The 20,280-nt window shown below is 57.3% G+C and overlaps 2 protein-coding genes across 3 annotated transcripts; both read left to right on the plus strand.

The window, feature by feature from the left end:
* Positions 1-441: 441 nt before the first annotated feature.
* USF2 (upstream transcription factor 2, c-fos interacting) lies at positions 442-10,413 on the plus strand. Of its 2 annotated transcripts, none has more exons than XM_068528610.1 (10): positions 442-1,029; positions 1,300-1,346; positions 1,457-1,575; positions 1,712-1,912; positions 2,337-2,487; positions 2,612-2,699; positions 3,037-3,095; positions 9,289-9,383; positions 9,539-9,667; positions 9,764-10,413. In XM_068528610.1, the coding sequence occupies exons 1-10, from the start codon at positions 965-967 to the stop codon at positions 9,851-9,853; spliced, it is 1,044 nt and encodes a 347-aa protein (XP_068384711.1). In that variant the 5' UTR covers positions 442-964; the 3' UTR covers positions 9,854-10,413. The 2 variants fall into 2 exon arrangements, with proteins under 2 accessions (XP_068384711.1, XP_068384712.1); XM_068528611.1 differs by having other exon boundaries at positions 1,712-1,831.
* A 2,384-nt stretch (positions 10,414-12,797) lies between these two features.
* HAMP (hepcidin antimicrobial peptide) lies at positions 12,798-14,255 on the plus strand. Its single transcript, XM_068528668.1, has 3 exons — positions 12,798-12,922; positions 13,904-13,963; positions 14,045-14,255. Exons 1-3 carry the CDS (start codon positions 12,836-12,838, stop codon positions 14,144-14,146), a joined length of 249 nt encoding a protein of 82 aa, XP_068384769.1. The 5' UTR covers positions 12,798-12,835; the 3' UTR covers positions 14,147-14,255.
* Positions 14,256-20,280: the final 6,025 nt, after the last annotated feature.

Below are 20,280 nucleotides of genomic sequence, written 5' to 3' on the forward strand. Positions count from 1 at the left end.
GCCCCGCCCAGACGTGCGCGCCCCCGGCCCCGCCCAGACGTGCGCATGCGCCTCGGGCCCCCGCCTTCGCGCACCTCCCCGCGGCCGCCGGGGGCGCGCGCGCGCGCGCTCCTCTCCCCTTCCACTCCATCCACCTCTCCCCCCCCGACCTACTTTTCTGTCTCCAAACCCAGCCGCCTGCTTCGTTCCCGGCGACCAAAGCCCCTCCTCCGGGTTCCCCGGCGTTCCATCCGGGCCCGCGTACCACTCGGGCGGCCCGCCGGCGGGTGCCGGGGCGGCGGCCGCGGAGGCAGGGGCGGCTGCGACCTCGCGCCCCGCCGACGCCCAGGCCCGCGCGCCCGCCCTCCATCGGAGACAGACAGCGCGCGCGCTCCCCGGGGGCTGCCCTCCCCCCGCGCGCGTCGGCCTCGGGCTCGCGCCGCCGCCGCCGCGCGCGCGCAGCTCAAGTAAAGGAGGAAAAAAAAGGGGGAAAAAATAGAAAGCGGCGGTGGCTGCAGCAGCGATCCGCCGCCGCACTGGGCCAGGCCGGGCGGCGGACGCGCGAGCCGGCGACCCAGGGGAGAGGCTGCGGCCATCCAGGGCGGGCCGGGTTAAAAAAAAAAGTCGCGGCGGCGGCGGCTACTCAGGGAAGGAGGCCCGAGGGCCGCGTAGAGCGGGCGGGGGGCGGCTGCGCTGCGTCCCGGAGCCTAGAGCCGCCGGGAGCCGGCCGGCGGGCGAGAGGGCGGAGGCGGCTGCAGGAGCAGCGGCGGCGGCGGCGGCGGCGGCGGCATCTCCTCCTCACATGACCCCACTGTTTGTCCCCGTGATCAGCGCGAGCGGCTCCCGTGTCTCCTCCGTCCCCTCCTGCCGCGCGGCGTGAGCGCCGGGCTCGGGGCCCCCCCGGCCGCCCGCCCCCTCCCCTCCCTCCCTCCCCTCCCCTCCCCACCCCCCCGGGCCCGGCGCCCCCCCCGCCCCCACCCCCCCCATGGACATGCTGGACCCGGGTCTGGATCCTGCTGCCTCGGCTACCGCTGCTGCTGCCGCCGCCAGGTAAGGGAGCCCGGCCCGTCCGCGCCCCCGCGCGCCCTGGCCCCGGTCTTTCGGCCTGGCGGCCGGGCCGCCATGATCCCGAGCGGCCGCCGGGCCCAGCTCAAAATGGAGGCCGCGAGGGAGGGAGGACCCGCGCGAATATCCCTGGCCCCCGGACCTGGCGGTGCCGCAGCCCCAGACTGGGGCGGGCGGGATGGGGGCCCTGCACCTGGGCGAAGGGGCGGGGGCGCGGGCAACCTTGACCCTCTCTTCTTCCCGTCCTCCCCGCAGTCACGACAAGGGACCCGAGGCAGAGGAGGGCGTCGAGCTGCAGGAAGGTGAGTGGTCGCGGGGCCCACCGGGGCCGCGACCTGCGCCCGCGAGGGCACTGGGAGCGCCCGGGCCCGCGCCACCTCTGACCATCCCCCCTACCCTCCTCCGACCGCAGGCGGGGACGGCCCTGGGGCGGAGGAGCAGACGGCGGTGGCCATCGCCAGCGTCCAGCAGGCGGCGTTCGGCGACCACAACATCCAGTACCAATTCCGCACAGAGAATAATGGAGGACAGGTGAGCCTGCGGGCTCGGAGACCGGCGGGCAAGTGGAGGGTTGAGCCCCGGGTAGAGTGGGCGGACTGGGAGGGGCTCGGACCTGGCCCCTACCCGGGCCCCAGCGCGGGTCTTCCTTCTCTGCCGCCCCCTGCAGGTGACATACCGCGTAGTCCAGGTGACTGATGGTCAGCTGGACGGCCAGGGCGACACAGCAGGCGCCGTCAGCGTCGTGTCTACGGCTGCCTTCGCGGGGGGGCAGCAGGCTGTGACCCAGGTGGGTGTGGATGGGGCCACCCAGCGCCCCGGCCCCGCTGCTGCCTCTGTGCCCCCAGGTCCCGCAGCGCCCTTCCCACTGGTAGGTGCCCAGCAACCCCTGGGGGGATGGAGAAGGGACACTGACTCTGTTCTTGGGGAGCCTCAGGGGTTGGGGCACGTGGGACCAAGATGCTGCCTTCAGGCCCTCAGGTGGAATCTCTGTTCTGCACCGTGAAACGTGGGGCAAGACCTTTGGAACCTCTTTTTTTTTTTTTTTTTTTTTTTTTTGTGAAAGGGGGATCACGGTAACAGGAAAGTCTCTAAGAGTTAAAAGTGGGTTAGTTCACTAAGTGATTGCTGAGTATCTGTCGAGTTCCAGGGCTGTGAGACACAGGGCAGAGTGGCACACACAGAGGGGTACCCCACTCTCCCTAGAGAATGCAGTAAACATCAAATATGGCAACTAGGGGATGGATTGGGGAACAAAGATGGCTAAGGGTGGCCTCTGTCCTCCTACTCCCTAGGCTGTAATCCAAAATCCCTTCAGCAATGGTGGCAGCCCGGCAGCTGAGGCTGTCAGTGGGGAGGCACGATTTGCCTATTTCCCAGCGTCCAGTGTGGGAGATACCACGGCTGTGTCCGTACAGACCACAGAGCAGAGCTTGCAGGCTGGAGGTAAAGGAAGGAAGGGGCCAGGGCGGAAGGCAGGGGAGGCAACAGGCCTAGCAGGGAGGGAAGCTCCCCCAGCCAGTTCCGACTCTGTCACCAGTTTTAGCACTAACCCCTACTTTTCCTGCAGGCCAGTTCTATGTCATGATGACGCCCCAGGACGTGCTTCAGACAGGAACGCAGAGGACAATTGCACCCCGGACACACCCCTACTCCCCGTATGTGCAGGAGACCTGGTCCCAGGAGTAGGGGACACTGGGAGGGCCTGGTGTGGGGGCCCAAGGAAGGGAATGTGTTTCTGGAATCGGAGCCAGGCAGTTGAGTACACAGCAGGCAATTGGTATATTTTTTGGTTGGTTTTTGTTTCTTTGGTTTAAGTAAAGAAAATACCACATTCTCTCTCTCTCTCTCTCTCTCTCTCTCTCTCATTTTTCTCTTTCTCTCTCTGCATATGGATATGTATTGCAGAGATCATTTTTAAGTCTGACTCCTCAATAAACGTTTGGACCAATGGGCTGGAGGTAACACGCGCCTATTTTTTCTATTCTCTTCTAGGAAAATCGACGGAACCAGGACACCACGGGATGAGAGAAGGAGAGCTCAGCATAATGAAGGTGAGGTCAGGGTGGAGCTGCTGGGCCTCACGGGCACAGCCTGGCCCGGTGCTTGGAGTCGCAGATCAGCAGGCATGCGACAAGTGCGTGAGAGGTGCTTGTCGAATGCTGGAAAAGCGGAAGTGTGGAGGTTCACTGTCAGGAGCAAGCAGGCAGGAGGCGTGAGCTGCAGCGTGTTTATCAGCCTGGCTAGTGACTTTGAATTAATTACTAATATTTTAAATGGCAAGTTGCTCATTCGTGTATGGATTTCCTGCTCCTCTTGGAAAGTTGGGTTGGTCTGGCTCGCCTGGACCTGCCTTCCCACGAAGCAGCTATTTTGCTCAAGCCCCCCATGCCCCTGCCAGCCTAGCTCCCAGAAGTAGTTCTGGTCTGAGAAGGAGCACATCTGAAGATGAAACTGCAAGAAGTCCATGTCTCTGGCTGAGGCCAGAGCATGTGCAGGGGACATTTCCACCCAAATAGCCATCATTCAGCAGATATTTCCTGAAGGTGGATACTAAGCTGGGCAGTACATGCCCCGTGCCAGGTCTGGGGCCTAGTTTGGAGTGTCCAGGAAGCTCAGAGTGGTTCAGGCTGTTTGACTGAACACTGACTGGGGGATCAGGTGACGTTTCCCCCAGGGAGGTGGCCTTTGGGAGTGCCTGTCCAGCAGAGGGAAGCACAGGAAAGCAGGGTGGAGTGAGGTTGCTTCGTGGGTGCTGGTTTGGTTAAAGCAGAGGTTCTATGTGGAGTGCTTGGGAGGAGAGAGTTGGGAGGGTCAAGGAAGGCCTTGAACGTCAGGGTGAGGGCCTGAGAGTCCTAAAGGTGTTTGATTGAGGGGTGGGCTTACGCGGCTGTGATCTAAGCTGCTCAGTGAGTTCAGGCATTCATTCAGCACATACGTACTGTGTGCCAGCCCCTGTTCTAGGCCTCAGATACAGCTGCAGATAATGGAACAGACACCTTGGCTTTCACAGGGTGTTCATTCTGGTGGGAGAGACAGAAACTACAGAAAGCTACAATAAGACGTCAGGGAACATAAGTCATGTGTCACGTGAAGGAAGATGAGCCCGGGTAAGGAGATGGAGGGTTATGGCGGCAGTGTGCTCTGTAGGCCTCTCTAGAAGTGACGCTTGAGCAGGGGCCTGAATGGGAAGAGTCCCAGGCAGCGAGGGACAAGCAAGTGCAAACACCCAGGCCTGGGCTGGAACAGACTTGGTGTGTCTGAAGAAGAGCAGGTTTCAGGAAAGATAAGAGGAAGTTGGTGGAGTCCTGGGTGGCCTGGCCAGGGCCAGATCACGTGGGGCCTTGTCAGAGGCCCTCCCAGGGTCCCCATTCCTAGATCTTTATTCTGCTTCGAGGGGAAGTAAGCAGAGGGATTGTGTGTGGAGGCTGGATGGTGAGGGTGATGGGGCACCAGAGGCTAGGGAAACAAGAGGTGACTGCAGCTGTGGGCCTCAGACAGGGCGGGTCCTGAACGGGGCTCGTGGGGGCCCGAGCTGTGGGGCAGAAGAGCACAAGGTGCAGAATCAGGATTTCGTGAATCTGGCTTTCATGATGGGGTCAGGTTCATTTAAAGGGAAGGGGTGAGTGTGAGCTTGGTTTTGGGTGTGACGGGTTGCAGGGGTCTCCAGCTGGCTGCCTGGGCAGTCCTGGCTCTACTGCGTACTGGTCGTATGACTTTAGGCTGGTTCTTAACCTCTGCGCCTGTTTAGTCCTCTTAAGAATGCGTTCACACGACTACCCCAGAGGCTCATAGTGAGGGTGCAGCACGTTGAGTCGTGAGCCCCCAGCAGGGTGGTGTGCCATCTGGTAAGACTGCAGCTAACGACTCTCTCAGGAGACCAGCCAGCCACCCTCCACCCTACTCTCACTCTGCCTGTCACTGGATTAATCCAGCTCCAAAGTCTTGACTCCTCCTCATCCTGTAAAAATCAGTCTCGCTCGTGACCTTGCCCTTACCCTCCAGCTGTGGCCTGCCCACTCTCTCCTAACCTGCAGAGTGTTTGACCCACCCTCTGCCTGGCCTCCCTGTACCCTTGGCAGTCTGGCTCATTTCTCTATCAAAACGGCTCTATTTAAGGTCACTCGTGATGACCTCATTGCCAAATCCACTGGCTTCCTTTCCCGTCTGCGCTCCAAGCATCTGACCCTGCCCGTTCCCCTCCTTTCGGGAATGTTCCTTTCTGCTCTACCTGCTCTGATTCTCCTTTCCAGCCTGCTCCTGAGAGCAGGGCTTCCCATTCACGGCTGTCCTCACGAGGTGCTGAATGGGTAGGTCGGAGGGGGAGCTTGCGAGTCTGTGTTTCAACAAGTTCCCCAGGTGACTCTTCACGATGGGCGAGGTTTGGAAAGTGCTTTGGCTGTTAGTGTTTCTTGAGGTCCAGCCCCTTCTTCTAGCGGTCTCAGGAGGGTGAAACATCAGGCCCAGGGATGGTCAGTATCCCCGAGACCCTATCCCCGGTTGTCGGTGTTTGTCGTTTCTCCCGGGAGAGCGTCTGCGAGCTTTATCCGGAAAAGTATGTGATTGCAAAAAGGAGAGACTGCCCCCTAATGTCCTCCCAGGGCTTCCCCCGCCCCCTGCACTGCACAAAGCTGTCTTTCTGCTCCATCTCTCTGGAGCCCCTCTGCACCCATATTTTGAAGTGCCCGTTCAAAATCTCCATTTCTGGTTGTCCTTGAAACACCTCACACTCAACTTGTCCAAGACAGAACCTTCTGTCCCTCCTTCCCAAAGCCTCCCTTTTCCAGAGCAGCAAAAGGCACACCTGTCATGATTACCCCAGCCAGACTTGAGAGCCAGGCCACTTCAACTCTGCCCTCTTCTTCCCTCACGTCCACAAGCCCTGAGACGCTGTACCGAAGTGGACCTCAAATCAGCTCTGTCTCCTTTTTCCCTCTTTCCCACATTTCTTGGTGCCACAGGGGCCCATCTCTGGGCCGCAGATGCTTCAGGGGCCTGAGGGAGTCAGGATACTTGGTGTGGCAGAAAGGGGAGTGGTGATCCCTGTGGAGAACTGGGGTCTGCGTGTCTGTCCTGCCTGAAGGGTGGCCTCATGGTGCCAGCCATCGCTGCTGTGTCAGAATTTGGGCCCACTGCTGCCAGAACCTCTTGAGAAGCCAGAAATCCAGGTCTTTATATCAAGTCTGATTTTTGAGTTGCTTTTTCTATTTCATCGGTTTCCACTTGTACTGTTACTAATTTATTTTTTCTGCTTAATTTGGGTTTAATCTGCTGGGGGTTTTCCCCCAGCCTCTTAAGATGACTTTAAGCCTTTCTTTTTTCTCAATTTAAGCCTTTACAGTTGCAAATTTCAGTCCAATGCTGCTTTAGCTATATCCCATTTGGATAGGTTGTGCTTTCTTGTCATTCAATTAAAAATATTTCTAGTTTTCCTTATGATTTCTTCTTTGATCCATGGGTTATTTGGAAGTGTGTTGTTTAACTTACAAATGTTTATGGATTTTCTGGCTATCTTTTTGTTACTGATTTTTAAGTGAGTTTTGTTGTGGTCAGAGAACATATTCTATGTATATAATTTCAGTTATTTGAAGTTCGTTGAGACTTACTTTTACGGCCCCAAATATGGTCTATTTTGGTGAAAGTTTCTGTGTGTGCTTGAAAAGACAGTGTATCTGCTGCTGTGTGTGGAGTGTTCCGTCGGTGGTAGCTAGGTCAGGTTGGCTGACAGTGTTCAGGTTTTCTATCCTCATTTTTTTATCTACTTGTCCTGTCAATTGCTGAGGAGTGTTGATGTCTTACATTTGTGGATTTGCCCATTTCTCCCATTAGTCCTGGCAGATTTTGCTTCTAAATTGTGTTTTAAACGTTGTATAGGTGTGACTTAAGCCTTCTGAGGAGTGGACATGGCCTTGGTTTTGACTGGTCTTCCTCCATTTCAATTGTGCCGAAGTGGTCTTCCCAAGCCACAGGCCTGACCACATTGCCAAGAAAGGCCCTAGACTCGAGGGCCTAGACCCCTAGGGGAAGAGAAGACAAGGTCCAGACCTGCTAGCAGGGCATTCAGGGCTTCACAACCTGTTTCTACAATCTATTCCTGCCACCCTGCGCCACCCCCAGCACCCTCCAAGGTGTTTCCATATCACCGTTTCTGGGTTTCTTGATGCCTGTCTGCCTGATGTCCTTCCTCTCAGAAACCAGCCCAAATGTTTCCTTTCTAAATCCTTCTCTGAAGATATACCCCACCTCACTCTATGCAGAATGCATCGTTCCACCCTGGCGTTCCCCAGGCCCTCGATACAGTCTTCAGTTATAACACACAGTCCTGTGGCGTCGGTGTCTCGTGTTCACGTGCATGTCACGCTGGTGCTGTGAGTGCCAGCAGGACAGAGGTTGAGTCCGCCGTGGACTTCAGCCTCGCGGAGTGCCCTGCACACAGTAGGGCAGGCAGTAAGTTTTGAAGAAGCAAATGCGAACTGCTGTCCCCCGCGGCTTGAAGTGAGGAGTGTGTGGGGGATGCGGCTGCAGCGCGGTGCCCAGGCTCAAGAATGCCGGGCTGCGGGAGGGTAGCGGAAGGAACCGAGCAGCCATCTCCTCTCGAGCTCCTCAGCTGGACCCCTAGAATGGAGCGCGCTGCTGAGGGACGTGGTGGGCGGTGCTGCCAGGCCTGGGCGGACCCTTAGCTCCACTGCTGTTTTGGGCCACAGAGTCCCCAAAGACCGTAAGACAGGGTCGTCCTCGCTGGGAAGGTTCACTCACCGCGGTAGTGATGGGGCCCAGGTCTGTGCCCTCGCTGACCCCGGGGCCGGGGTCAGGCAAAGCTCAATACTGGGCACCATTCTTACCGTGGTAGGGAGAGGTTTCGGCGGAAAGAGAGGAGAGTGAGGGAGGAAGCGAGTCCACGTGCGAGGGTGTTGTCACCGAGGCCAAAGTGGGGGGTACTTGGCAGGACCGGTCAGCAGCGAGTGGGCAAGAGCAAGTGCCCGGAGAAGACAGTTGGATGTGCCTGTTAGCGGCCAGGCCCATCCTTTGAGGGAGCAGCTGGGTCGAGGGGTGGGGCTGGCCTCCACGGAGGAAAGGAGTCAGGGGCATGCTTCTGGCTCACCCCATCTTTCTCACGCTCACCCAACCTCTCCCCCGGTCTCCCAGCCCTGAGAAAATACCCCTTTGCCCTCCTTGCCAGGTCCCACCTACAGTCCCCGCTCCTCTCTAGACACCACCTGCATTTGTCCGTGGGCTGCCCTGGCAGGGGGATGAGAGTGTGGGTGAGAGTCGCAGGGGCAGCTGGGCTTTCTTGTGTGTCCCCAGCACGTGCCTAGTACGAAGGGCTGGGATAGCTTTGTTCAGTGAGCCCCAAACCAGGGGTCTCAGGCTGCCGCGCAGGCAGACCCCCGGCCGCCGTCATAGGTCGTGACAGGCCCGATGAGAAGGCAGGGCGAAGACACATCCGAGTCCTGCCTGAAGGGGGCAGCTTCCCCGCAACTCAGCAGACAGTGAGGTTGTGGTGTTTTATGAAATAAATCACAAATCTGGACTTTTCAAGTGAAATCTGCCAGTAGTTTGTCAAACCTGGTCTTCAAGAGAGGGTTCGTAGCGTTTCTTTCTGGGTGACCCAGTGCCGTGCCCTGACGGGCCAGGCCCCTGAGAGCTGCAGTGCCAGCCGGGGAAGCTGAGACTTGCTGCGGGGGCCCTGGAAGAGGACTTCCAGTGGAGGTGAGACGTGGTCAGACCGTGATTTTAAAGATGAAAAGAGAAATGGGATCATGGGGCCCAGAGCTTTGGGGAGACCCGAGCACCGTGGAGAATCAAATGCAGGGGCCGTGGGGACTAGAGAGGGGTGCCCAGGTCCTGTGTAAAGGGCTCTGGCTCATTCTTGCCTGCCAAGAACACGTGCCCACTGTGGCCACAACTCCAGTTTTCAAAAGAGGCCAATTGTTAGGTGAAGTTTCCTAATTTTTAAATGTTGATTCAAATTTTTGAAAACGCGCTGGGCAGGTAAGCAAAGCGAACCCTGCAGCCCCCCAGCTGTCGATTCTGCCTTTAGGTACGTGTGGCACTTGAGGGTTCCTCTTGAGGAGCGACGTGGAGTGGGCTGGAGCCAGCTGCCTGGGTTCAGATCGGAGCCCCGCACTTGCTGGCGGTGTGACCTTGGGTGGCCTCGGCTCTCATGGCATCTGCCTTAGGAGGTGAATCGCCCGGCACAGAGGGAGTGCTGTGAACATAGCCTTGTTCTTGCTGTTCTTGCTGCAGTGGAGCGGAGGCGGAGGGACAAGATCAACAACTGGATCGTCCAGCTTTCAAAAATCATTCCAGATTGTAACGCAGATAATAGCAAGACAGGAGCGGTGAGTGCCCTCGGGCCCTCAGTGCTGTGGCGGCCCGTCCCCCGACCCCCTTGCGCAGAGTCTGCCTGACCGCCAGAGGCGGGAGTCGTCCGGGGCTGAGCCGGTGGGCGGCGGCCGGCGGCCGGTGCCCGCTGATGCTCATGCCCACCCCCCAGAGTAAAGGAGGGATCCTGTCGAAGGCCTGCGACTACATCCGGGAGCTGCGCCAGACCAACCAGCGCATGCAGGAGACCTTCAAGGAGGCCGAGCGGCTGCAGATGGACAATGAGCTCCTGAGGCAGCAGGTGAGCGGCAGGGCTGGGAGGGGGGCGGGGCGCACCCGGGAGCCCCGAGCCGCGGGGAGCCAGCCCTGGCTGCCTGTGCCCCGTCGTGTCTGGCAGATCGAGGAGCTGAAGAACGAGAACGCCGTGCTCCGCGCCCAGCTGCAGCAGCACAACCTGGAGATGGTGGGCGAGAGCGCCCGGCAGTGACGCCCTCCGCCCCGTGTGTGCGGCGGGGGCCGCCTCCGGGCCCCTGCCGTCCCTTTCCCCAGCCCTTAGCACAGAGAGGGACAGACGCCCCTCCCCCAGCTGCGTTTTTTTATAGTAGATTTTTAACAAAAAATGGGGAGAAATAATGCATTTCTGTGGATAAGCGCCCACTGCTCTCCTCAACTTGGAAACAATATCCTCCCTGCCCGTCTGTCTCCCTTCTCCCGGCCCCCACTCAGCCCTGGCACTTCTAGTGGTCTCACCTGGAGGCAAGAGGGAGGAGGACAGAGCCCCTGCCATACCCCACTGCCTCCTTGGACTCTAGAGGTACTGAGACAGGGTGCTTATGGGAAGGAGGGGAGCCTTTGGGGGGCCAGCCCTGGGGCCTGGACCTACGCAGGGAGGCCATGTCCCACCCCACCTCTTGTTTCTGGAACCCTGCTCCCCTTTGGGTGTGTGAGTGTGTTCTAATTTTCTTTATGGAAAAAATGGACAAAAAAATAGAGAGAGAGAGAGGTATTTAACTGCAATAAACTGGCCCCATGTGGCCCCGCCTTGTCTGTCTGTGTATCTGTCCATCTCAGGTGTGGGGAGGGAGTCTGGGGTCTGTGCAGGGCTCCTGAGGGCTGGGCCTCACTCTTGTGTTCGTGGCTGTGTGCTGGTCCCTGCCATCCGGTACCGCCTGGTACCCAGTCTGTTGGTTGTGTGGATGAAGGAATTAAGGAATGAATAGCCTCGTGGAGGCCCCAGGTGTTGCGTATGTGGTGTGGGGGACAGGGGGAGCCAGGGTCAAGGACATGTCCCATGTGTTTGGAGGAGAGGCTGGGGTCTTCCGTGTCACCAGTTCCTAAACAGGACTGGCTCCTGGCCCTGCTCTTCTGGGCTGATGCCCTCCCCTCTGTACCAGCCAATGGTGGGGCCTGGCCTTGAGCCCCCCCACCCCCAGGGAGGGCAGATGGCCAGGAAGCCAGGCTTGGCCCGTCAGCCTGTCGCCTTGCACTGCAACTCTGGCGCCTGTGCTGTGACCCCTGCCCCTGGTTGGTGATGAAACCTGGCCTGAGCTGAGATGCAGTGATGCCTGGCGGTGCTGGGGGTGCTGCCGTGTCTCCCCGTGCAACTCCCGCCGCTCCCAGCATCTAGGCCTGGCCACCTGACTGAGCTCGCCACGCCGCACCCATCCCAGATGCCCCCAGCTGGTTTCTTCCTTCCAAGAGCCCTGTCTCCTTTCCTGGCCACCCCTCTGTCTGAGAGTGAGGTTGTGTGCAGCCGGAGGAGCCTAACAGAGAGTGAGTGGGGAGGCAAATGGCAGGGAACAGCGTTACTTCCCAAGGGCTCCCCATTTTTGTGCTTTTTGAGTGGGCCCTGGCAGCAGTTCGGGGCCAGGAAGAAGAGTTCATTCCTTGACAGCACCATCCCCAGGCTCGTAGGGTTAACACTGGATGGCCCTAGAGTGAGTCGGAGAGGGAAAATGGCCAAAGAGGCCATCTCTGGAGTCAAGGTTTGCTGTTCCCCTGGGCCGTGTGCGCTCTAAGATGGTTCAGGTCGTGGGTAACAATGAGGTTGCTGCAGTCAGGCAGCCTCGGCTTAGCTCCCCTTCCCATGGTGGGCAGGGAGCCGGCCCTCCGAAGGAAAGCCTGGGTTGTAGTGTTTGCCAACGTCTGTGGTGTGAGTACTCCCACCACAGTGGGTTTCAAGGTGCCAACACGATGCCCCTGAGTTTGGAGTTGGGATGGGACGTGCACAGTCTGCTCGTTGAGCCATATGAGCCAGGTCCAGCAGACCCACCGTGCCCTCCTGTGTTTTCTGGGAGGCAGGAAAGCCTGGTGATGAGGGCACAGGCCCTAGTCAGGCTGCCCAGGCTGAAGTCCCGACTGCGTCTGGCTGACCAAGCTTGGGCAGTGCCCTCATCTTTGCCTTCTCCTCTCCTGAAAAGTGAAGAAAGTAAGTCTCAGGTGGGCATGGTGGGCTCCTCTCTCAGGAGCAGGATCTAGGAAGCCTGGCCCCTGAGGTCGGGGGCTGAGAAGGCAGCTAGCACCCTGAATACAGAGCAGAGCCCAGGATGGGTCAGGTAGGAGCTGCTTATAGGATAGGTGGCACAGGCTGAGTTAGCCCAAAAGTGAGTCAATACATCTGCCGGCTCATAAGGTGCAGTCAGATGTTAGCTATTACCGTCACCACTGTCTTTTTTGGCCAAAAGTTCGCAGGAACATTTCCCAGATACCAGGGCCACATCTTAAGTTTCTGACACTTGAAAAACCCTACAGGTGGGGCTTCCCTGGCGGTCCAGTGGTTAAGACTTTGCCTTCCAATGCAGGGGGTGCGGATTCCATCTCTGGTCGGGGAGCTAAGATCCCGCAGGCCTCATGGCCAAAAAGCCAAAACAAAACAGACGCAATATTGTAACAAATACAATAAAGACTTTAAAAGTGGCCCACATCAAAAAAAAAATCTTAAAAAAAAAAAGGCCCCATACGTGTTCTGGGGGCTCCTGTCGACACAAACTCCTGCACGTGGCCGTCACGGTGTTCCCTCCCCGGCAAGTGACAGCCATATGGCATGTGAATGAGGAGGCCGGGGAAGGGTGGGGAAGGAGGGCGCCTCACTCGTGCTCATCGACCAGTTCAGCTGCTGGGGCAAAAGGTGGAATTTTTTCTGAAATCAACAGGGTAATGTCATGTCGGGGAAAGTGTTTCCCAGGTGGCTGGCAAGAGGCGTGTGTCTGTGGTCGCGTCTGTCCCACCTCCTGGACACACCTCTGCTGGCTGAGGGTGACACAACCCTGTTCCCCGTCACTGTTCCCGCTTATCTCTCCCGCCTTTTCGGCGCCACCACCTTCTTGGAAATGAGTTGGGCCAAAGGGGAGGGGGCTTAGCCTCCCCGCCCCCCCCCCCCAGGAGGCCCCATAAAAGCAACTGTAACTGGGCTCCCAGACACCGGAGCAAGTCCTAGACGTAACAGAAGGACAGCCAGACGGACGGCGCAATGGCACTGAACACGCAGATCCGGGCCACCTGCCTCCTGCTTCTCCTCCTGGTCAGCCTGACCAGTGGCCTCGTTCTCCCACCCGAGGTGAGAGCCCACAGGGTCTGGGCCCAGGAGGGCAGCCAGAATCGCAACGGAGAACCAGGCCCCTGGGAGGGGTCAGCGGAGGGCAGCAGGAGACCCCAGCACGGGCCAGAGCTCAGCGCAAGCAAAGGGGGATGGGCAGCTGCTCGAAGTGCAGAGATGGGGTACTGAGTGGCAGGGACTGGGGGCCCTGATCTAATTCCACAGTTATTTATTGAGGGCCTGCTCTGTGTTAAGTCCTCTTCTAGACAGTGGTGACTAAGCAGTGAACAAGGCAGATGAGAGAAGAATATTCTCGTGGAGCTTGCATCCTGGTCAGGGAAATTAGTCAGTGAGCTTAAAACAAGTAAACACTTGTGTTTAGTAAATGCTATTCGTGAATAACATAAAAGATGGTGGGAGAGTGATGATGAGGGTTGGCTTCTTTAGATGGCATCAAGGGCTGGCTTTTTTGTGAGAAAATGTTATTTGACCTATGACTGGGGGGAAGAGAAGGGGGCAGCCAGCCAAGACCAAGGTGGGGCAAACATGGTGTACCCGAGGACTAGAGGGCTTGTTAAGGGAAGGAGATGGTGCTTGGAGATGAGACCGAGGGGTGGCCATGCCAAGTCTTGTGGGCAACTGTGCAAACGCTGATCTTCCTCCAAGCACAGGGGAAGCCCTGCAGGCTTTTAAGCCGAGATCTGACGGATAACACATGGGGAACGGGTTGTAAGGGGCAAGATACAGGCAGGGACTGACATCCAGGCCAAGGAGAGTGCTACGGAAGAGTGAGCAGCTGTGGAGAGAGGAGACAGATCTGGGATGTTTGTAGGCAGGAGAGCCACCCGTGGGAAGGTGCGGAAAGGCCAGAAAGTAAGGCCACTCCTAGGATTGCAGCTGAACCAGTGGACGCCAACCCCTGGGGAGGAGCTGGTCGGTGGGAACGAGACTGAGAGCTCTGCCGGGGCCCTGCCGTCCTCAATTCCCCTTTTGCTTTCACAGACAAGACAGCTCGCAGACCTCCAGACCCAGGACACAGCTGGAGACGCAGCTGGCTTGACGGTGAGGTCCCCTGGGACTCCCTTCCGAGCCTCGCATGCCTTCCCATGCCTACGCCCCGCTCACTGCCTTTCTTTCCCACAGCCCGTGCTCCAGAGGCTGAGACGAGACACCCACATCCCCATGTGCGTATTCTGCTGCGGCTGCTGTGGTAAAGGAGGGTGTGGGTTATGCTGCAGAACATAGAGCAACCCCTGCCGCCCTGCCCCCAGTCCCTTATTTGTTCCTGCTACCCTCCAGCCCTCAGTGAACGGTCTTGGAATAAAATGGCCGGTTCTGGCTCTTATTTTCCAAACCAGAGTCCGTTGTCTTTTCTCCCTGCCAAAGGCCTCTGCCAGAGGCTCGCTGTGGCCCCTGTCTTGGGAGGGCCAGTGCTCGGTGGGGTGTGCGGGGTTGGTGTGTACTGAGGGTTGCAAGGAAGCTTGTTGAAGGATATTTGGTTTCTGTTCTTCCCCATCTTTCCCCACTTCAAAAGACCTCGAATTTATGTTGCAACAGCAGGGAATGAAACTTAAAGTTTCCTCCTTGCAATCTTCTTAAAACAGGGGTAAATTCACATGCCTAGCAAGGGTTCTCAGAGTAAGGTCTGGGGACTACTCCAGGGCTCCACAAGGTGGAAACTACTAAGATGTTTCCCGTCTTTCTCACTCTCGTTCCCTCGTGTGTGGACAGAGAGGCCCCATGACGTGTGAGGACGTCGTCCTTCTGACGGCTGGTGGATCGTGTGCTTGCGTATCTTGTGCTTTAAAAATTTCTCAGTTTCAGTTTCTAATAGATTAAGCACCTATAGATATAACTCACTAGAACACAAGGTTTTTGAAGTTCTCAATAAGTTTTCAGAGTATAAAGGGGTCCTGAGACCAAAACACTTGAGAACCTCTGGCCTTCAGGGACCACTAGGTGAAGCAAATGAGTGAGATGTGATGGATTTGTTTCACATGAGCATCTTCACTTGTATTCTCTCAATAACGACATACTTTGCATAGGAGACACATAGGACAACGCTGTTCATCTCCATAAGGGGTTGAATTCCCTCCCTTTCTTCTTGAAAACTGTATCCCTCTCAATTTATCTGATTTCCCCACTTTTGATAGAAGAAGAAATGCAAGATGCATTTCACTATCATCTTAGCCCATGAGAACACATCAGCGCTAGCATGATGATAAAGGGCCTCAGCCATTTGGCCTCAATGTTGCATAAAGATAGGGAGTGGGGGGGGGGGGCTTCCCTGGTGGCGCAGTGGTTGAGAGTCTGCCTGCCAATGCAGGGGACACGGGTTCGAGCCCTGGTCTGGGAAGATCCCACATGCTGTGGAGCAACTGGGCCCGTGAGCCACAGCTACTGAGCTTGTGCGTCTGGAGACTGTGCTCCGCAACAAGAGAGGCCGCGATAGTGAGGAGGCCCGCGCGCCGCGAGGAAGAGTGGCCCCCGCTTGCCGCAACTAGAGAAAGCCCTCGCACAGAAACGAAGACCCAACACAGCCATAAATAAATAAATAAATAATTAAAAAAGAAAAGGTGCATGATCATTTAAAAAAAAAAAAAAAAAAAGATAGGGAGTGGGGAGGCCTGGGGCCCCATCTAAAGAGGGCTGCCAGGCATAGCTGCCGTGCCCACAGGCAGGCGACACATGGCTAGAGCGCCTTTTCAAGAGAAGGTAGCAATCCTTATTTTTATGTGAAATTTCCTGATTTTTAAAATATTGACAACTGATGAAAGGAATCTGATTTTTTAAAACTCAACACCCTGGGAGCCAAACTAAATCCAGCTGGGAGCCAGATCAGTCCCATACGCTACCAGCTTCTGCCTCGGAAGCCACGAGAGGTTGGTCCTCTGGGAGAGGTTTTCCTGAACAGAGACCGAAGGATGGGGAGAGGAAGACTATTTGGGGAGCTAGGCGTCCTTTTAGCTGCGGGATCTCACGGGCATCCTCCTCTTGCTCTGAAACCCCACTTCCTCATCTGTAAAAGGACAGAAGCCTCTACAGTACTCAGCTCATTGGGCTGTTGAGATGCTCAGAGAGGGAGGAGTGTGAGTGGAAACTGTCAAATGCCTCATCAATGGAAAGGATTCGTATTGACAGAGGAGGTGGAGGCCTCTCAGACCCTCCTGATAAATAAATACCGGGAGGTGGGAAACCCGAAATTGCTAATTGCATTTGATGACACCAGTGCTCTTCTCTCACCTTAGCCGGTCCTTCAGGTGGTCCTAGTGGTGTGAGGCGGGGGCACCCAAACGTTAGCATGCACCCGACTCTCCTGGAGGGCCTGGTAAAATGCAGATTCGGCAGGTCTGGCGTGGGGCCTTAGAATGTGCATTTCTAACAAGCTCCCAGCTGATACTGCTGCTGCTGGCCTGGGGGCCACAGTTTGAAGACGCCTGCTGTTGAAGCTGCCAACTCTGGCTGAGGGCAGAGAGTGCCTCTGGGCTGGACCAAGCACCTGCTACCCCTCAAGAGCACGTGCAACGAGTGGGCCTGTGAAGGCTTGATTCTGCCCTGAGATCAATTTTGCTTGGTCTGCGCAATGTTTTAGATAAAAATTGGGCTGATATCTAAAGATAGAGGTATTTCACATAAAAATCTGAACTCCTGCTGTTATGGGCTGAACTATGTCCCTCTAAAATTTAGACGTTGGGAATTCCCTGGTGGTCCAGTGGTTAGGACTCGGTGCTTTCACTGTGGTGGCCTGAGTTCAATTCCTGGTCGGGGAACTAAGGATCCCACAAGCCGCATGGCAAAATAGAATAGAATAGAATAGAATAGAACGATTTATATGTTGAAGTCTTAACCCCCAGTGCGATTGTGTGGCATTTGGTGCTAGGGTCTTTACAGAGATTATCACATTAAAAGGAGGTCATTACGTTGGGTCCTAATACAATAGGACTGGTATGCTTATAAAAAGTGGAAATTTGGACAGAGACCTGCATATAAGGAAAACACCATGTGGACATGGAGACTTCTAGCCTCCAGCACTGTGAGACAATAAACTCTGTTTCTTCAGCCACCCAGTTTGTAAGACTTTGTCACAGTAGTCCTAGCAAACTAACACACCTGCCTTTTCTGGAAGGATCCGATGATCAGGTAGCACTGGTAGCTGGATCTGAGTAGCACCTCTCCTTTCTGCTGGCACATGCTCTCCGGTCCCCCAGTCCTCCCTTGGGCTGGAGACCTGAGTGCAGATCTCAGCGATAGAGGCCTCTGTGGGACTCACTCACGTGTACATCCCGCTCCCAGGGACAGCCTTCATTCAGTTCACACCCGGAGAGACGATAGACGCCCCCCCTAAACTGCTCGGGCACAAGACCCCAAGATGGCTGGTGTGATGCTGAAGGCTGTGACATATGAGTCCCCTAGGATCTCCGTGTCCTCTCCCAAAGCCCAAGCACCAGGCCACTCTCTTGTCTGGAACCCGGGCGTTCAAGCCCCACCCCACTCTCAGTGGGTCTTTGTCCATGACCGGGAAAGGCACGGGCAGAGTCTGACATCATGAAGCCCGAGGTGGGGGTGGGACTCCCCATCCCCCTCCATCCAGCCTTCTCTGACTCCTCACTCCCCAGTCTGAGGGATTTCCCCACCCATCACCCCTTGCACCTCCCCCCCCCCGCCCCCCACCCACCCCGGGGGCCGGGTTCTCCCTTGGGAGAAAGGACGCTCCCCGCCTCCCTCCCTACTGCCCTGGCCTGAAGGAGGACAGAAGATGCCCCAGTGTGACTGAACAGCTCATGATCAAACCACTACTCCACTTCATCACACCACCATCACCACGCAAAGGTCATGACCAATGGGAGGGGCTGGGGTGGCAGGAGGATGAGCGTGGACTCTGCGCACAGAGGGTCCCTACCCAGCTCAGAGAGTCAGCACAGCCCTGGCTGAGCACCCTCTGTGCACCAGGCACTGTTCTAGGGGACACAATGGTGAACAAGACAGACAGACAGACAGGCAGGCGGAAACCTGAGCTCAGATGCCAGTGGGGAAGCAGCTCACTGAGGGTGCGGGTTGGCAAACGGCGTGCTGAGGGCCATGGAAGGACCGGGCAGCATTTAAACAGAGGAGCTTGGCTTGGTGAGAGGAGCCGGGCAGGCTTCCAGAGGAAGCAGCATCCAGCATCCACGCTGGGAGCCAAAAGGCTGCACAGGCTATGGCCAGCAGCGGAGTCGGGAGTGGGATGGGGCAGGGGAGCTTTCCAGGAGGAAGGAAGAAGCGCCAAGGCCTCCAGTCAGGGTATCTGAGGATCACACCCATGCACCCACTCTGCGTTTAGGAATCTTAACTCTGCCAGGAGCCGGCCTCCCAGCAGGATAGACTGGGCATAAGCAGCCCAAGCCCTGTCCTGCTGGAGGTCATGTTATCACGGGAGGAGACAGTCAATACATAAGGTTGTTTCCGATGGCAAGAAGTGGCTGGAAGACAATAGACCAGGATGTGGGCACCAAACGCGACACCCTCTAGAGAGGGTGGACGTGACTGGAGCCGAGAGTGAGTTGTCCTGCCTCCTCCTCCTGGCCACACCGGCCTCTGTGGCCTCCCAGGCCCGGGGTTATTACTAACACTGCCACCAAGATCCCCTAGACGCTGAGGACAATGCCTTCTGCTTCTCAGCCTGAGACTCCAGAGATCTTAGAGCACCCTCCCAGGGACCCAGAACCAGGGTACACAGTGATGGAGGGGGGAATGAGTGAGGCAGCCGCCCCCGGCCCCTCCAGGAAGGAGCTCGTAGAACCCAGGCATCAGGCTGCCCAGTTCAAGCAGTGGTGACAAGGGCCCTTTGTGCCCCCCTCCCCCGGGGGCAGGGAGGAGCTGGGCCTTGGAGGCAGGCGGCCCCTGGCACCCAGGGGGAGGGGAGGGGCTGGTAAGTGGGGGCCTAGACCCTGGGAGGCCAGGGGACTGCGAGCGGGGCCTGCGGAGCAGAGAGTGCAGAAGCAAGAGCATCAGGTGAGTGCTGCAGCCGAGAGGGCCGGGGGACGGGGAGGAGAACAGAGGACCGGGGGACGGGGAGGAGAACAGAGGACCGGGGCTGAGCGCACGCGGCAGGGTGGCCCAGGGCATGTGCAGTGCGAAGCGGTCTGGGCCGTGGATGGTGGCTGGGAACTGCCACTAATTTAGGGTGGGGGAGGGTGCTGCTTAGGATTGCTCTGGGCGTGGGCTGGGACCGTGGCAGGGATAGTGACGGGGCCTTGGGGGGAAACCACAGAGAGAAAGAATGAAGCGTCCTCCTCAGCACCCCTCTGGTGGAGGTTCTGCCCTGGGGCTCCTAAGTTTGTGACAGATGGGGTGGCAGTCATCCAGGGACAGGTGAAGAGTGGAAGGATGCCCAGGGGATCAGACGTCTGCATCCTGCCACCTGGGAGGGTGTGGGCACAAGGGGCTGTGAGTGAGCAAGTTCCAGCACCTGAGCACACGACGGGGGCACGTGTGCACACGCGTGTGCACCTCTCTTAGTGAGTCTTAATCCACATCAGTGTTTCTCCACCTTTATTTACACCCCACTAAGGAAAGCTTTTAGACCTGTTTTTCCTAATCCAACTCCCCCCATGAAATCTTAATATTATGGATAGACTGTATATGTTTATGTACCGTGGCCCTTGAGAGAGCCACAAACCACTGTAATAACTAAGACTTTTCTGGACCCCACCCCAAGAACCAATTTTCACCCCATTCAGAATGCATGGTCTACACACTTGTTTCACACGTCTGCCCAGGCCCTGTGGCCCTCACCTGTCTCTACCTCCTGTACCTTCCTGTCGCAGGTGCAAAGGTGGCATCTGCCGCGTGTCCATCAGCATGTGTTTGAGTGGGTCTGTCCATAGCCGGTCCGAGTGTCTTTGCGAGCATGGCACGCAGGCAGGTCCGTGTGTATGCCCGATTGCCATGCCTATGCCCGTCCAGGTGTGTGGTGGGCAGGAGGATGCAGGTGTGTGTGTGTGTCTGCTGCACGGGGGTCTCGGTGCCCGTCGGTGTGTGCGGAGCCCTGATCGGTGTTATTGTGCGAGCCTGCTCCTTCTGGCTGGGTCCAGATCTGTCACATTTCATGCCAGCATTTGCATGCGTCTGACTGCATGCGTCTGTCCGTGGGAAGAGAGTGTCAAAGGCCAGCAAAAGCAGCCACTTGGAAACACTGGGTCCAACCCTGAGGCGACCCACAGAGGAGCTGGGTCCGGGGAGTGACTAACCCCAATCCCTGGTCCTTCCTGGCTCCACTCAGAGCCCAGCCAGGCTCGCCCAGCTCTTCCCTCACCCCCACCTACCCCAGAAGCCCCCCAGGATGAGGCACCCTAACCCTGAGGGAACAGGGCTCTTTTGTACCCGGCTCTTGCTTCTGG

This window comes from Eschrichtius robustus, chromosome 19 (genome assembly GCF_028021215.1).
Source record: "Eschrichtius robustus isolate mEscRob2 chromosome 19, mEscRob2.pri, whole genome shotgun sequence".
NCBI classification, from domain to species: Eukaryota; Metazoa; Chordata; class Mammalia; order Artiodactyla; family Eschrichtiidae; genus Eschrichtius; species Eschrichtius robustus.

What these genes read in the sequence shown, in the direction of transcription:
- USF2 (XM_068528610.1), top strand. Translation starts at nt 965, where the DNA reads ATGGACATGCTGGACCCGGGTCTGGATCCTGCTGCCTCGGCTACCGCT. An exon ending in GCTGCTGCTGCCGCCGCCAG is followed by an intron (nt 1,030 to 1,299) that starts GTAAGGGAGCCC and finishes TCCTCCCCGCAG; the next exon opens with TCACGACAAGGGACCCGAGG. An exon ending in GAGAGCTCAGCATAATGAAG is followed by an intron (nt 3,096 to 9,288) that starts GTGAGGTCAGGG and finishes TTCTTGCTGCAG; the next exon opens with TGGAGCGGAGGCGGAGGGAC.
- HAMP (XM_068528668.1), top strand. Translation starts at nt 12,836, where the DNA reads ATGGCACTGAACACGCAGATCCGGGCCACCTGCCTCCTGCTTCTCCTC. An exon ending in GCCTCGTTCTCCCACCCGAG is followed by an intron (nt 12,923 to 13,903) that starts GTGAGAGCCCAC and finishes TTGCTTTCACAG; the next exon opens with ACAAGACAGCTCGCAGACCT. An exon ending in GAGACGCAGCTGGCTTGACG is followed by an intron (nt 13,964 to 14,044) that starts GTGAGGTCCCCT and finishes TCTTTCCCACAG; the next exon opens with CCCGTGCTCCAGAGGCTGAG.